At 43.4% G+C, this 17,543-nt stretch overlaps 1 protein-coding gene across 1 annotated transcript; it reads left to right on the top strand.

Moving 5' to 3' along the window:
- Nucleotides 1-1,216: 1,216 nt before the first annotated feature.
- On the top strand, nt 1,217-13,302 carry LOC123814721 (cystatin-13-like). The gene is made up of 3 exons (XM_045832631.1): nt 1,217-1,444; nt 3,771-3,884; nt 13,219-13,302. The coding sequence occupies exons 1-3, from the start codon at nt 1,217-1,219 to the stop codon at nt 13,300-13,302; spliced, it is 426 nt and encodes a 141-aa protein (XP_045688587.1).
- Nucleotides 13,303-17,543: the final 4,241 nt, after the last annotated feature.

Below are 17,543 nucleotides of genomic sequence, written 5' to 3' on the forward strand. Positions count from 1 at the left end.
CAGGTCAGTAACATACACAGGTGGGTCTGCCTTGCCCTTGCAGAGCTGGGCATGCTGTGCAGTCTCCTGCACAGCCCCATATGTGGTTTAAGTTTCCTGGGGAGAGGAGACATGGGGCCAGAATGGCATCACTCAGTGGGTGGCCAAATGAAGACTTTCTGAGTATTGCGTTTTGCGTGTATCTCATATATTGGATACCCGATGAACATCAAGGTCACCCTCTATGTTCAACTTAGGCACTCGATACGTCCCGCTTCTCTCTGATGAACACAACTGGATTCTGCCTGTTAGGCTGCTTAGTCATCATCTACACATAGCACATCTTAACCATTTTGCCTGTCTCACAAGCCACATCCTGATTTATTTTATACAGTAGAACCAAATCTCCTCAAAAGCAAATGCGTGTTACAAGTGGTGATATGTACACACACGTGTATCAGGTTGAATGAGTCTGAAGGTTCATGTCAGGGAAAACAGTGAAGTCAAGCTCTCACTCTGTCAAGTGGCAGAGGCATTGGCTTGACTTCTTTGTGAGGCACATTTTCCTCAGGGTAAAAGGCCCCACAGGAATGGCAATGTTTAAATGGAATAAAACATGTACAGTCTTTATTAGAGGGTCTGGTAAGACTCACTGACACTCAATAGATAGATCCCAGAGTGATTACTAATGAGCCTGACTAGAAAGAGGGGGAGATGCAGGGCACAGTTTTGAGGCCTGTACAAAGACTTTCATATGCACTCAAGGAAAGCAAACAAATGAGGAGTTTTGAGACCCGTGTTTTCCCTGCAGCAGTGTATCTGCTGCGGGTCCTCGTGTCCATCTGTGCACACAGACTTGATACACACAGGCACCTTCACTGGATGCATGGGGACCTTGCAGAAAAGTCAACAGGGGTCATCTGACCGGGAAGAAAGGGGGTGTGTGTGAGTGCAAGCGTACATGCATTCTCCCAAGTGTGAGTGCACAGAGATATGCATCCTTCCAGAAAGAAAACAGCCAAGATGGGAAAATGGACTGAATTGTAACTGCAGATTTCTCACATGGTTTCTCTTTGGGGAAAGAAAGACAGTGTTTACAGAGATTCTCTTCTTTTCACCCACAGTAGTGCTAAGAGAAGTTGGGGAACAGAGGCATCAGGGCTAGCCCAGTCTGCCCATCTCCCCAGCCCTGGAAGGACAGTGGGAAGTCAGCCTGTGCTCCCTTGGCTGAGGTGCCATGGCCAGATTCTGCCCAAGCCTACTGCTCTTTGTGGCCACTATGGTCCTCGTGTCCAGATGTATCCACGCCTGGGGCTCATCAAAGGTGGTAAGGAAATTTGAAGATATCCCGGAAACCTACGTCTATGTGCAGCAGGCACTGTGGTTCGCCATGAAAGAATATAACAAGGCCAGCAAAGACAAGTATACCTTCAAGGTGGTGCAGGTTCTGAAGTCCCAGGAGCAGGTTGGTGGACATTTGCTCCTCGCTTCTCTGCATGTCTGTAGCTGTGGTGCGGTCATCATCCATGGATGGCTACTGAGACCAGGGAGTGGAAAGCAACTGAGGGGTGTCTTTAGCTAAATATATGAATTTAATTGTTTAATCCTTTATTATCCTGGGATGAGATAGAAAATATCCATTCAAATAACGTAAAATGTATTATAGTTACATCATAGGTAAGAACCCAGAAGGGCTCTTAAAGAGACCAAGTTTGGAAAACTTTGGGCTAATATCATCAAAATTAATGATGACAAAGATAAATTATTATACAGTGAACAAGCAAAGAAACTGCAAGTCCAGCTTTCACTGATAAAGAGAACCAGAGCAGAGAATGGAAGGCTTCTCTTTGCAAAAGAATGCCTACTGATAGATGTAAAAGAATATGTAACTAGAAAATCACCTTTTGCAAACACCATTGTAATAACTAATTCAGGCAAAGATCATCAATAAATCCCACAACTATTGGGTGAGAGAATACTGGAAAACAAATTTCTTCAGGGATTACTTAATTAATTACAATGGGGAAGAGATGCACTTTCTGGTGAATGCCTCACTCGGCAAATATGTACACCAATACTGGGACAAATCGACACCATGTGCCCCTGATGTGATAGTACTGAAAGGACACAACATCGTCTGTTTATGTTATTCTTGCACAACAAGCATACCCTAAATGTAGTCATGAGGAACAATTCAACAAATCCATAAGATCACTTAAAAGATATCGGTGTCACAAAAGACGAGAAAAAACAGGGAACCTGTTCTCGATCAAGAGAACTTAAGAAACATGGCAATAAATGTAATGTGTGGTGGTATATTATCTCTTGGATTAAAAAAATTACAAAGAATATTATTAGGACAATTGGAGGAATTTGAATATGGACTATATCATAGAAAAGAGCATTGGGCCAATGTGGCATTTCTTGAGAAAGACGATTGTACTGTGTTTATGTAGGAGGGGATCAAGACGGGGCTGGTGGCTCGTTGATCGCTGTTGAGTATGATTTAAATCAGTCTGTTTTTAATCTTTGAAAACATCCCTCAGATATAAAGCAGTGGTTCTCAGTTCAGTATGGGTTTTGCTTGTCGGGGAGTTTGGCAATACATGGAGAATTTTTGTCATCAAAACTGAAGGATGACCTATTCGCATCTAGTGAATGGAGGCCAGGGATACTGCTAAACACCCTACAGTGTCTAAACACCCTACAGGGACCCCTGTCCCCCGCACCCTCCAGAGTGATCCAGCCCCAATTGCCAGTGGTGCTGAAGTTGCAAAACTTGATAACCAGTCAAAATGAAGTTCTGGGAATACACATGTTTTAAAAATGAAGCGAACACTCTATTTCTTGCATTTCTAATGTGACTCATCATTACTGAGGGCAGTTTGCTCTGTCCTTTCATACATATTCTATACACTTACTGCCTTAGTCTCTACTTTTTAATGTGGCCAGGACAGGAGTTTTATTCAGTGTTTCCTAATGAAAACTTAAAGGTGGTCATGAAATCACACTTAAAATTCTGCCTACTACACCCATTTTGTTCAATGTCCAGGCAATTTATCTAGAATTTCTAAAATGTTTGCTATATTTTATGAATTATCTCTTATTCTCCTGGGGTTAGTTATTGTGCCTAGTGTGGTCATTCTCTTCCATGTGTTCTCTTCCCCAAATCCCATAAAACTTTTCTTCTTGTTCATGTTTTAATAATAAAAGTCTACATTTACCACTGTGTTGCTCCATGTCCCCACGAGGCACTCCTGAATAGAGGGCAATGGTGGGTTCTGCACAGATGAGGAAGATGCCTTGGAAGTCAGTAAGTTTGAAGGGTGTACCACATGGAATAAGGTGTGTGTTGCTAACATCGCCAAAGCATAGAAGGCTTTGGAGAGAAGCAAGACACTCAGAAGTGCATTTCAGTTCTGGGATGTGTTTTCTATTGACTAGGCATGAAGATACTATAACCTCTGCTGTTCACTTCCCAAGCTTCAATAAAGTTCTTGGAGAATAGTTTTCTTGATTTACCTTAGGACAGTTTGTCATTACTTTAAAATTAAATACCATAATGAGAGAGAGGGTGGAATGAGAGAGAGAGAGAGAGAGAGAGAGAGAGAGAGAGAGAGAGAGAGAGATATCAAAGTAAGAACCTTCTTCTCCAATTACTCCAAAACCAGCTTCTGACAAGGAAACTGTAGGAGAGAGGGTCATTGACCCTAAGTAGACATGTTTATCAGAGATGACTATTAATACTATGTATTCCTTTATGATATCTAATTTTTAAATTACTCTGACAGGTCACAGATAGTTTGGACTACTTTCTTGAAGTCAAAATTGCTCGAACAATGTGCAAGAAATTTTCAGGAGAAAATGAAAACTGTCTATTACCACAAGATCCCAAAATGCAAAAGGTATGTGGCTGAGACAGGGGGATGTGATGGTCATGGTTAGGTTTGTATCCCAGACAGATAAAACTGATACAAGCAACCCTGCTTTGATTTTTAAAGTTTCCTTTTTAAACCGTATTCTGATCATATTCAGAACTGAGGATGGCCAGGTTCTAAACATAGAACACCTTTTTAATTATATTTTGCTGATACCACCTCCCATCACCACTGATAACATACACACACACACGCACACACACGCACACACACACACACACACACACACACACACACACACACACTTAGTGGCTTTAAGCAATGTTCTGCAATCTGGGCTGGGTTCTGTTCCCTGTGTTGTGTGCTGGGGTAGGAATGCTCCATATGGCTGCTCTACTTACATGTCTAGGACAGCTGAAATAGTTGGGGGCTGGCTGCCATCTTTCTGACTCTGCTCAGGAACTCTTCGTGGGCCAAACCTGCATGGTGACCAGTTATCCTAGTTCTTCCAGAACTAAGAGGTTTCCTAGGGTGTGGAATTTCAGTGCTAAAACCAAAACCAGTGAATATCTGAGAAAGCTGGTGTGAATTTGGGCTTGCTACAACATGTTGGTCCCAAAGGGAGCAGAAGCTGCCACCAGTCCTTCTCTGGTCTTGCCTTGGAAGTCCCAGAATATCCCTTTTACCACATTCTTCTGGTCAAATTAAGTCACAAGTTCAGCTCAGATTCAAGGGGAGAGCATAGAATCCCCTCTCCATGGGCAGAGCATGATGCACATACTAGCAAGGAAGGAACTGATGGCAAGCATCTTGATGGTCATCTGCTGGGGGGCGCTTACCCAGTAGAAAGCATGGCCAGGCCAACTTTATAGGCTTATGATTGCTTTGCAGCTGGTAATACTAGAAGGAACTTTCCTTGACTGATTCCAATAGTGCAGCTGCTGTATGGAAGGCCTTGAAGTTTTGGACAGTTCCAAGATGCCTAGGCTAATGGCCCCACATAAATGAAGTTACTCACTATAGTCTAATATGTTCATCCTCTGCTTCTTTATGCCACAGATCAGAAACAAGCTGGGTCTGGGTGTTGCCAGGCCTCAACCCCAGATGGGTACTGTCACAAATGGGTCAGTTCATCTCTCAGCCTCAGTGAGAAAATTCCTTACTCTCATCATATTGAATTAAGAGGGACATTTTGGATTTAAATTTAAACTTTTTAAATATGCATAAATATTTTCTAAAAGTATATACTCATAAAATTAAGTGATAAAGGTGATGGCATGCTCCTCTGTGCACCTTAAGGACCTCCTAATTCTGTTCCCTCCTTAGGAGTAACCACCAGGATCATTTGTGTGGATATCTAAAAAATAATCTTACTATTAGTTTGTATAAACTGATATGGTCTTTCTTTTTTTTTTCTTAACAACTGCTGAGGGCACTATGTGTATTTTGATGCAACTTCCTTGTGTATCTTTTCATATTTGTCTTGGTGATATTTTCATAGAAGTTGATTTCCAATTTTTCACTTCCAAAAATAAAGTGGCAGATATCTATCTATCTATCTATCTATCTATCTATCTATCTATCTATGTATCTATCAATCATCTATCTTTCTGTACTTTCTGTATATTTCACCTATTTACTGTATACCTAAAGGTGGCACCAGACATGGGTAAGCATAAATAATGTCAGATTAGCAATTGCAAACAATTGGCCTGACATGCTGAAATAAAAAAATATCTTCACATTCAAATAAATAGTAGGCACCACGGCAGGACACCAAAATGCAGGTGGATGGCTCCATCCAGAGAATGGACAGATTATAAATTATTTTCAATTAACTAACATTTCAAATATTCTCGTAGGTACTAAGAATGTTGTATCAAATACACATGTGCCTTCCACAAGGATTTTATAGTTTGTTATCATTTTATTGCATTAATTTGAAATATTCATTTTAACAAGTAAAATGCTACACATCCATCCTGCTCCCCCTCTCAAAGAGTACCACTCTCCCAAAATTGGTGAATGGCATTCCTACCCTTTAGAAAAAATTTATCATATAGAGTTTTGTGTGTTTTTTGAAATTATGGAACTTTCAAATTTTGGAACTTTCTCTTGTTTTGTTTTTCCACTCAACAATATGTTTTGAGATTTATTCATGTCTTGGTATAATCTCCTATTATTTATCTATGCCAAGTGGCTTCTTGGGTCAGTGTGTGTGTATGTGTGTGTGCACGCATGCGTGTGTGTGTGTGTGTGTGTATTCAAAATTTTTTTATTACTCTACATTAAGCTCTTATATGAGTAAATTACATTGTATCTAACCATTTTCCTACTTTGAACATCTTCGGTTGCTTTGTTTTATTTTATTCCCTCTATCTCTTTTTTCTTGAATTTGTCGGGGTGACATTGGTTAATAAAACCATACAGGTTCCAAGTGTACGACTCTGTAACACACCATCTGCATACTGCACCATGCGCTCACCACTCACAGTCAGGTCTCTTTCTGTCACCACCATTTATCTCCCCTTTGTCCTTTTCCCCCTCTGCCCAATGCCCTTTGCCTCTGGCAATCACCATATTGTTGTCTGTGGCTGCTTTCTTTTTCTTTTGTTTTCTTTTTAAATGTATAAATATTTAATTTTTTATTGTTATTCAATTACAGTTGTCCCACATTTTTTTCCCATTGCTCTCCCCTGCCCTATAGCTCCGCCATGCTCCCAGCATGGATGATTTTTTTTTCTCAATCCTGTTACCATTCCCCGCCAGTCCCCTAAGCCCTTCCCTTCTGACACCTGTCAGCATGTTCTCTGTATCTAGGAGTCTATTTCTATTTTGTTTCTCAGTACATTTTGTCCACTGGATTCTACATATAAGTGAAATCAATGGTATTTGCCTTTCTCTGACATTTGGAGGCTTTAAATTTTTCACTCTTATGATTACAATGGCCATTCTGATGAGTATAAAGTGGTATCTCATTGTGGTTTTTGTTTGCATCTCTCTGATGGCTAGTGATGGTGAGCATGCTTTCAAATGTCTCTCAACCCTCTGTATGTCCTCCTTGGAGAAGTGCTTGTTTGCAACCAGTGATAACTCGGACAAGGGTTTCATCCCCAAGATATATAAAGAACTCCCATGACTCCACTCTAGGAAGGCACACAATCCAAATAAAAAATGGGCAAAGGACCTGAACAGACACTTCTCCAAGGAGGACATACAGAGGGTCCAAGGACACATGAAGGTATGCTCAGCATCACTAGCCATCAGAGAGATGCAAATTAAAACCACAATGAAAGACCACTTCACACCGGCCAGAATGGCCATCATAGCAAATCAACAAACAAGTGCTGGTGAGGTTGTGGAGAAAAGGGAACCCTAGTACATTGTTGGTGAGAATGCAGACTGGTGCAGCCACTGTGGAGGACAGTATGGAATTTCCTCAGAAAACTAAAAATGGAACTGCCTTGTGACCCAGCAATTCCAGTGCTGGGATTATATCCTAAGAGCCCTGAAACACCAACCCAACAGAACCTATGCACCTCAGTGTTCATAGCAGCACAATTTACCATAGCCAAGTGCTGGATGCAACCTAAGTGCCCATCAGTAAATGAGTGGAGCAAAAAGCTATGGTACATTTACACAATGGAATACTACACAGCAGAGAGAAAGAAGGAGCTCCTACCCTTTGTGACAGCATGGTTGGATCTGGGGAGCATTATGCTAAGTGAAATAAGCCAGGCCAAGAAAGGCAAATACCACATGATATCACCTATAAGTGGAACCTAATCAACAAAACAAACAATCAGGCGAAACATAACCAGAGACATTGAAGTAAAGAATATACTGACATTAACCAGAGGTGAGGGGAGTGGTATAATGGGGGGAAAAAGGGGGAAGGGTCGTCAAGGTATATATACAAAGTACTCATGGACAAAGCCAAAGGAGGGTAGGATCAAGGGTGAGAGGTGAGGATGGGTGGGGATGGGTGGGCTGGGAGGGAGTGGTGGTGGGAAAATGGAGACAACTGTATTTGAACAACAATAAAAAATTTTTTTTCACTCTTTTTTGTTGTTGTATTTTTTCATTACCATTTGTCTCCTTTATATCCCCTTAAACTTTTCACTCTTAAACAACAATGCTGCAGTGAAAGTCGTGGCACATGCTGACTCCTCCCAGCGATGATGCTGGGAGTAGGACTGTCACATTGTGGAGCACGTGAAACTTCAACTTTTGTGTGGCAGGCCACACGTGACACATGACTTCGATTTTACTCTCCAAAGTGGTTGAACCAGCGTATCTTCCATGAATGGTGTGCACAATTAATCATTTCTCTTCAGCCTTGCCGGTGTTTGGTGCTATGAGTCAAAAGTTTTCCAGTCTGATGTATGTGAAAAGGTATCTCCTCATCATTTCACATTGCATCTCTGATTTCTAGTAAGTTTGAGATGCTTTTTAAAGAGAATCCTTTTTTAAAAGATTTTATTTATTTACTTTTAGAGAGGGAAGGGAGGGAGAAAGAGAGAGAGAGAAACATCAATGTGTGGTTGCTGGGGGCTGTGGCCTGCAACCCAGGCATGTGCCCTGACTGGGAATCGAGCCTGCGGCATTTTGGTTCGCAGCCCGCACTCAATCCACTGAGCTACGCCAGCCAGGGAAGTTTGAGATGCTTTTTATTAGAGGTTATATTTATTTATTTTTAGAGAGAGGAGAAGGGAGGGAGAGAGGGAGAGAAACATCAATGTGTGGTTGCCTGTTGTGCACCCCCTACTGAGGACCTGGCCTGCCACCCAGGCATGTGTCCTGACTGGGAATCAAATTGGTAACCCTTTGGTTCACAGGCCGATGCTCAATGTACTGAGCCACACCAGCCAGGGCTACAGATGCTTTAATATTCCTAATGATCATCCAGGTTTTCACTTCTGGGACTGGCTTTTTAATATCATCTCCTCTGGAGCAAAGAGCCTCTGTCAGGCGCCATGGCCTTAAGTGAAGGGATGCAGCCAACCTGCTCTAAACCCCTGAGCTCACTCTCCTCATGCCTCCCACTTTCCTGCCTCTTATCTCCCTTGGCCAAACCCAACTGGAAACCAGAGGATGACCGTTAGTGTGGTCTGTAGAGATCAGGGTGCAAGGATGCCCATTGATTGACACACCCCATAAAGGTTTTTTTGCCTTTCAAGACATGCTGGGTAGAGACAGGGAGTATAGACCTGGAAGGGAAAATAGAGCAAATCCAGCCTACGGGCAAGGGTGGAGACAGCAAGATCCATTATAAGTCTATTGGAATAGATCAGATGAGAGATGATGTTGGTTAGGATGGTGGAGGTGCTCAGTTCTAGATATCTGTGAAAAAAGTTGGTCAGAATGTGCTGAAGGACTTGGCCATGGAGTGTGAGAGGAGGAAAGTCAAGGATGACTTTAAGATTTGTAAGGTTTGGAGGCAGTTTACTCTCTTGGTTTTCTCTTCTGTTCTCATTCTGCACAGTGAGTACTCGTCATTCAGTAGATTTCCATCACCTCTCTCACACTCACTTCTGTGAGATTCCTCCCTGTCTCTGCTTTTGCGTGGGGTCCTTTCTTGTTTCACAGAGCTCCTAGAGAATTGAGTTTACCTGTTTGCTTTAATTATTGGGGTTTAGGAAGGTGGAAAGAGTAATCACGTAGGCACCTTAAAAATAAATGTTAAAACTTTATATTATTTTAAATAGTTATTAACCTGATTCATTTAATGTAGAAAATAGGGAAATTTTCAAAAACATTAATAGCTTAACACCAACTATAAGTATCCTTATGCAAAGTTTACCACTCTCAATATATTAATAGCATCCTATATTTTTGTACATTTTAGTTTTTTTAAAGATTTTATTTTATTTTATGTTTTAGAGAGGGAAGGGAGGGAGAGAGAGAGACAGAGAAACATCAATGTGCGGTTAATGGGGGCTGTGGCCTGCAACCCAGGCAACCCAGGCATGTGCCCTGACTGGGAATCGAACCTGTGACACTTTGGTTCGCAGCCTGTGCTCAATCCACTGAGCTATGCCAGCCAGGGTACATTTTATTTTTGTAAGTGATTTTATTGTTGTTCAATTACAGCTTTCTGCATTTTTCCCCCACCTTCCCCCCGCCACCCCCAGCCAAACCCACCTCCCTCCCTTGCTTCCACCCTCCCCCTTGGTTTTGTCCATGTGTCCTTTACAGTAGTTCCTGAAAACCCTTCTCCCCATTGTCCCCTCCCCCCTCCCCTCTGGCTATTATTAAGTTGTTCTTAATCTCAGTGTCTCTGGTTATGTTTCGCCTGATTGTTTGTTTTGTTGATTAGGTTCCACTTATAGGTGATATCATGTGGTATTTGCCTTTCTTGGCCTGGCTTATTTCACTTAGCATAATGCTCCCCAGATCCAACCATGCTGTCACAAAGGGTAGGAGCTCCTTCTTTCTCTCTGCTGTGTAGTATTCCATTGTGTAAATGTACCATAGCTTTTTGCTCCACTCATTTACTGATGGGCACTTAGGTTGCATCCAGCACTTGGCTATGGTAAATTGTGCTGCTATGAACACTGAGGTGCATAGGTTCTGTTGGGTTGGTGCTTCAGGGCTCTTAGGATATAATCCCAGCACTGGAATTGCTGGGTCACAAGGCAGTTCCATTTTTAGTTTTCTGAGGAAATTCCATACTGTCCTCCACAGTGGCTGCACCAGTCTGCATTCCCACTGACAGTGCACTAGGGTTCCCTTAGTGGGGAAAATCCCACTAGGGTTTTCTCCACATCCTCTCCAACACTTGTTTGTTGATTTGTTTATGATGGCCATTCTGACTGGTGTGAAGCGGTATCTCATTGTGGTTTTAACTTGCATCTCTCTGATGGCTAGTGATGCTGAGCATATTTTCATATGTCTCTGGGCCTTCTTTATATCCTCCTTGGAGAAGTGTCTGTTCATGTCTTTTGCCCATTTTTTAAATTGGGTTGCTTATCTTCTTGGAGTGGAGTCCTGTGAGTTCATTATACATTTTGGAGATCACACCCTTGTCTGAGGTATCATTGGCAAATATGTTTTCCCATATAGTTGGTTCTCTTTTCATTTTAATGCTGTTTTCTTTAGCCATGCAGAAGCTTTTTTTTTAAAATTTGATGAAGTCCCATTTTTTTATTCCCTCCTTTATGTCCCTTGCTTCAGGGGACATATCAGTGAAGATGTTGCTGTGTGGAATGTCTGAGATTTTCCTGTCTGGTACTGGCAAAGGAACAGGTACATAGACCAATGGAACAGAACAGAGAGCCCAGAAATAAACCCGAGTTTCTATGGTCAATTAATATATGACAAAGGGGGAAGAAGAATAAAATGGAGTAAAAATAGCCTACCCAACAAATGGTGTTGGGAGAGCTGGACCGCTACGTGGAAAAAAAATGAAACTCGATCGCCAACTTACACCATACACAAAAATAAATTCAAGGTGGATAAAAGACTTAAATATGTCATGACACCATAAAAGTCCTAGAGGAAAACATCAGCAGGGAAATCTCAGACATTTCTACCTTTTATACTACATTTGTATTTTTTTTTATGTAGCTGGGAATCACTGTGTACACTCTTCCATAGTTTAGAATTTTATTTAAGAATAAACTCCAAGAATTTGCAAAACTTTGAAATTATTCAAAAGCATTATATAGTGAAACCATTTTATTTTATTTAATGTTTCCACCTACTATTTAGGCAGTCCCTGAGAACCGATTAAATTTTTCCAATTTTTAGCTATTGTGAACAGAGTTTTAATGAAGGTTCTCTTTAATTTATATCTGATTATTGTTTCCTTATAGGCTAAGTCCCCACAAGTTGAATTGCTCCTTCAATATCTTTCACCTCTTAAAGCTTTTTAATATACATTGATAAAATGTTCTCTATGATTGATCTTGATAGTGGAGTTTTTAATTCCTCTGCTTCATGATTGTTTCCTGTCTACCTTGGCTGATCCAGAAGTTAAGCAATTAGTGATCTCTCTGATAAGCTCACTCTCTCCTCCCCGCCACTGGCCATCCTGAATGCCTATCTGGCCTGGATACCCCTCCAGTCTGGCTGTGGTCCTTCAATGGACTTTCTGGGTTGCTGGTAGCTTGGTCCTATTTTCTCCCTCACACTCACTGATCCCTCATTGTATTTTATGCAAGTTCAGTTCCACTTAATGCTGCCATTCCCACTTCCATTGATGTAATGGAGGTTCCCTACTTTGTTCTCATTCTAACTGAATAACGTTTTTAGGAGAGAGAGGAGGGGCACAGGTCAACTTATCCCATACCATGAGCCCGAAGCCCTGTGCATTCTGCAGGCCCCAGAAGGAGCACTATGTGTCTCCTCCCAGCTTCCCAGCTGCAGGCTTTCTTGGTGGCCTCTGTCCAGGCTTTGACCCTCATCCCCTCCCAAAGGCACGAAGGACCCTGTACTATTCTTCTTGTGTTGCCTCACCTGGGAAGGAGCCACTGGGCCTTCCATGCAGCATGGGGGCCTCTGTGTCTGTGGGCTGCAGGGGAACTGGCGTGACTAGATGAGAACCAGAGCTGAGAGCAAGGATTTCTAAAGACAGCCAGTTCTTGGGCTATCCTAGAGCAAATAGAGCCATGTCCCTGATAGCTTCAGATCACAGGCAAGTGAATTGGCAGGAGCCCATCCTAATGAGTGAGGCTGGCTCCTCTACTGTCAAGTTCCAGGTCAACAGCTCTGAAGTCTTTGGGAGCATGGCTAGCTCAGACCACTTCTTAGTATTCCTGAAGGAAAATCCTCACATCTTAAAATAGAAACAACAACAAAAAGTTTTTCCCCAATTGTCTCTCTCTTTCTTTCTTTCTTTCTTTCTTTCTTTCTTTCTTTCTTTCTTTCTTTCTTTCTTTCTTTCTTTCTTTCTTTCTTTTCTTAAAGTAAATTTTATTGATTATACTATTATGGTTGTTCCAATATGTTTCTCCCATTTATCTCCCCTCTGCCCTGCACCAGCCCCCTCCAACCTCCAGCATTCCCCACTGACTCTTAGTTCATGTTCATGGGTTGTACATATAAGTTCTTTAGCCTCTCTATTTCCTCTACTATTCTTAACCTCTCCCCATCTATTTTATGCCTACCAATTATGCTTCTTATTCCCCATACCTTTCCCCGCCCATTCTCTCCCTCCCCCCCTCCCCATTGGTAACCCTCCATGTGACCTTCATTTTTGTGATTCTGTTCCTGTTTTAGTTTTTTTGCTTAGTTTTTGTTTTTGTTTCTTAGGTTCAGTTGTTGATAGTCATGAGTTTATTGCCATTGTATCGTTCATAGTTTTTTATCTTATTCAATTTTATTTCTGAAAGCTAATTATTATTTTTGTCTCTTTTAGATGTTTCTTTGCACTTTTATTGTTGCATCCAAGCCCTGGAAATTTGAACTCACTATGCTGAAGAAACAATGCAAAGATATCTAATTACCTTCTAGTGCATTCTGCCACTCTCATTCTCATTCTGAAGAAGCAAAGACACTTGCAAAACATTTAAAGAAAACAACTGACCCATTGACTTCGTTTTTGTGGGCTCCTTGATGATCTGCAGCCCTTTTTCTTTCTTGTGCATTCTTCAGGGGCTCACGCTGAGAATGTGATGCCTTTTTACAGCACTGGAAAGCCTCTTCTAGTTGGCTAATTCATCTCCTGCCAGGGACAATCTTCTACCAAGGGTGGAAGAGAGTGTGAACGTGTTTCCATATTTCACCAAACTGAGCATAAGTTCCTTTTCACTGTCAGCTTTCTGAAGAACTACATGGGGGACCTAGCCCTCCATTGCTTCAGGCTGGTTGGTAGTTTTTGCAAGGTTCTGAGGGTCTGGTTGCCTTGAGAGTGTCCATCCATGGATTTCCTCAGAAATCTTCCTGCCTAGGACTTCTGGAAAGACATACATAGCCTAATGGCTTAGAAACAGTTTTGAACCCCACATCAACCTGGGAGATAGTGGGTCACTTGGAAATTTGTGCTTCACTTTTGGTTTCAAATTGAGGCAGAAAAAAACACAAGATGATGTTGCATGGAGACTAGGCTACATTTGTGTCTGCATGTGTGTGAGCACACACACAATAGGATGTATTATCTAATAACCCTTGCTTTTGGTAACTGAAGCAATTTACTTATGCCTCTCATGGTGTCTATGGGTCATGTATCTGGGGGTGGCTTGGCTGGGTGGTTCTAGGTGTCACCTCTCATGAGGTTACACTCAGACATCGACTGCACTGCCCTCACCTGAAAGTTAATTTGCTTGGAAAAGAAACAATTCCCAGGTGGCTTACATGCATGGCTGCAGGTTGGTATTGGCTGCTGAAAAGGAGGGCTCTGTTCTCCTCCACATGGACCTCTCCCAAGGGCTGCTGTTTGCATGGTATGTCTCCTCCACATGGACTCTGGCTTCCTCTAGACAGAGTGATCTGAGAGACCAAGACGGAAGCCATGGTGCCCTCTGAGACCTCACTTCAGATGTCACACACCATCCAGTTACTGGCCACCCAGATTAACCCAGGGTCAGTGTGGGAGGGGACTCTAGAAGGGCACGAAGACCAGGAGATATGAACCCAGTCGAGACCATCTTGGAGCCTGGCTACCATAATGTGAGTGTGAGTGTGTGTGTGTGTGTGTGTGTGTGTGTGTGTGTGTGTAGGGATGGACAGAGATGATGATGGAGGAGGAGGATGGAGGTTAACATGACCAGAAAGAAGCCCTTTCTGAAACTTAGATGTGGAAACTATAGCACTGCTATGCAGGTCAAGGTCATCAGAGGAATGTCAACAAAAATGCAGAAGGAAGTTCTAACTTAGGTGTGTGAGAGATGGTGAAGCTCTCTAGAGGCTACCTGGCTGACAGGTAAACACTCCCCAGTAATTCTTTTCTGCAGGGCCGATGACAAGCACCTGAGCCTCTCTGCCTAAGGGTTTCCTCTCCACCTGTGAGGGGCAGGCTAGAGTGCTAGAGAGGTAATGCCCCTGTGAGGAACACTCAGCCAGTGGCTGAAGCTGGAGGATAAATACCTTTGTCTTCTGATGCCCCAGCAGATAACATCAAGGTTTGTTCTACCCAGTCTTTGAGAGGTGCCCAGCAAGATGGAGCCCTGGTTGCCCACATTGTGATTCTGCTCACTGTTACCTGCTGCTTCCCCTTCTACTTCCCCACTGCCCTTCTGGTGTCTTCTGGGATCACCCCCAAATAGACCACTTGCAACTGAATTTTTGTCTTAATGTCAGCTTCTGGAGGAAACAGCCTCATAGTAGAGCCCAGGTCCACTGTGAGGGGTAGCCTGGGGCCACCCTGGGGGCTTGCCTGGGTGAGATCAAGCAGCAGGACGTACTTCATCTGCATTCCCCTTGCCTCAGCCACTGGGGAAGGCATGCCCTGTCCTCCCTCCTCCTCCTCTGTGTGCTCATAGAGTTCTGGGTACCTGTGGGGAGGAGTTCTTGCCATATTGCTTCTCCCCACCTCAAGACAGGGATCTCTATACTGCTACCTGCAGCACCTGCAGCCAGCTTCTCTCCATCCTACTCTGCTCTTAAGCCCCAGGCACTGTGGGTGCACAGCCTGAACTACCAGAACACTTGCTTCCTGAGTTTGTAGCCAGAGCTGGCAGGCCTCACCTGGTCTTATGAGCAGCCCCTCCAGAGAGCTTTGCCCTCTGAGCCCTGACACTTGTGGTTGCACACATGGAGGGACCTGCGTCGTTCACACATCCTGGGCTGGTCATTGCAATAACACCTATTGCAAGCATCTGGGGCACCAGACTTCACTGTCCACATCCAAGGTCAGCAGTGCACTCTGCTTCGGGATTTAACTTTTCAAAACCACCTGAGCACTTCTGACACATTGAGTCAGGATGAAGAATCAGGACTGAGACAGCTCAATTGACTACTTTACTTTTAATTTTTTATTTGCTCACAGTTGGTGTTTTACGTGAGATGGAGGGAACTAGAGCATGTGGGCATTCAGGCTGTGAGACAACTCAGTACTGGCTCATTCTCCCAAGGTTTGAAAACTCATTAAAGCCTGGGACCTCAGCCACCCAAGGGGCCAGCGGCCCATATAAAGTTGGGTCTCCAGCCCTTCTCCTTGGATGCAGTGCTTCTTAGATGATACATCAATGACAGAAGCTTTGGCTTTGCCATCATGTCCTTTTTCCCTCTTAGATCATGAGAAAATTTTTTGTGGGGGGGGCATTGGAGAGAAAGGGTCAAAAATGCATCTCCCAAGTGGGACGTGTTCCTTTTCCAGACTGGGTGAGCATGGGGTGGGGAGTACAGGGAGAAACCAGAGTTTTAATCCCATGGCCTATACCAGGACCCAAGGTGGGTGGTGGGAGCATTAGGAACCAACCCGAAAATTTGGAATGTGTGAAGGTATGCTGAGGAACATGCAAGGCAAGGACCACTGACAGCAAGGTTCATCTCTGTGTATGTCATCTGCCTCCAGCTCCCTCCCCTTCCTTTGTCCCCATGGGAGTGGCTGCGCATCTGCAAAGGCCTCCTGGAATTCTCAACCTCAGTGTTATTTTGTGTTCAGTCCTGTATTTATTGAGCCCCAGGGCTGTGCCTTGACCCTGGCACCCTGGGGAAGCTGAGAAAAAAATGTCCAAATGTCTCCTCGCAAATGGGGAAGTGGCCATGGAACAGAACAGGAGATAGGAATGCCGAGCATTTGATTACCAACAGGAGCAGTTATTTTCTTCAGCTGCCCCCACTTGATTCTCAGCTGCAGGCCTGGCAATTCATTCCTGGGAAGGTTTGCTCACAAGTCCTGGCTTTCAAGTGGTTCCAGGGAAAGGAGGGGCTACCCTACTGAATTCTGGTATCAGGGGTTCATGCTCTGACCAGATCTGTCCTCACAGGATATCCAGGGTTCTGAGTGTTATCGCTGTGCAGGGCCAATTGCCAGTCCTTCAGGAGGACTCCTTCAGGAGCCTCGGGGCAGTTTTCAGCCTCCCTGTGCGGGAAGCTTGGGAAGCAAAGCCCATTCCCATGGGACCTGTGGGCACAGGGCCTTGGAACCACACCGATGCTCAGCATCTGGGGAAACCCATGCTGGAGGAGGCATGATCCCTGACTCTCTCACGGGAGTTGTACCATCTGCAGCAGCATTTTGTTCATAGTGCTGCTTTCAGGCATTGCCTATTCCTACTGAGAATAGGAGCTACTTCCCAGGCTGTGGGGGGCCAGCCCTCCTCATGGGCTCTCTCCCTCACTCATTTTCCCTCAGCAGTAAGCTCACAGGAACATCCTTGATAAATTCCAGGCCATTTCTGTCAAGTGTTGGGGGCTGTCGCCATTTTCATACTCAATGCTTTCAGTGTTGTATATTTCACTTGTCCTGACACATGTCCATATGAATATTGATTCCTATGTCAACAAAACATTTTTATCCCCTTCTTAAGAGTAGTTATTTCTAGGAAATAGATTTTAAAGTAATCAACAAATTGGCTGGTTTTAGTAAATATGTCATTCTAAAACACCACCATAGGATACTAATACTAGGTTGTGACAAGAAAGATGAAGGGCACAGAAGTGGTCCTGTTCACCATCTCATTATTGAGACAGAAACATGTACTAACCCTGGGTAGTAATTTAAACTTTGGTCTCAAGTGTTTGTCCCCAGACTAAGGTGAGATCTTTTTGTGCCATGGGGATGGCAGCTGTAGGAATGTG

This window comes from Phyllostomus hastatus, unplaced genomic scaffold (genome assembly GCF_019186645.2).
Source record: "Phyllostomus hastatus isolate PE091 unplaced genomic scaffold, TTU_PhHast_1.1 phas_contig_17, whole genome shotgun sequence".
NCBI lineage: Eukaryota > Metazoa > Chordata > Mammalia > Chiroptera > Phyllostomidae > Phyllostomus > Phyllostomus hastatus.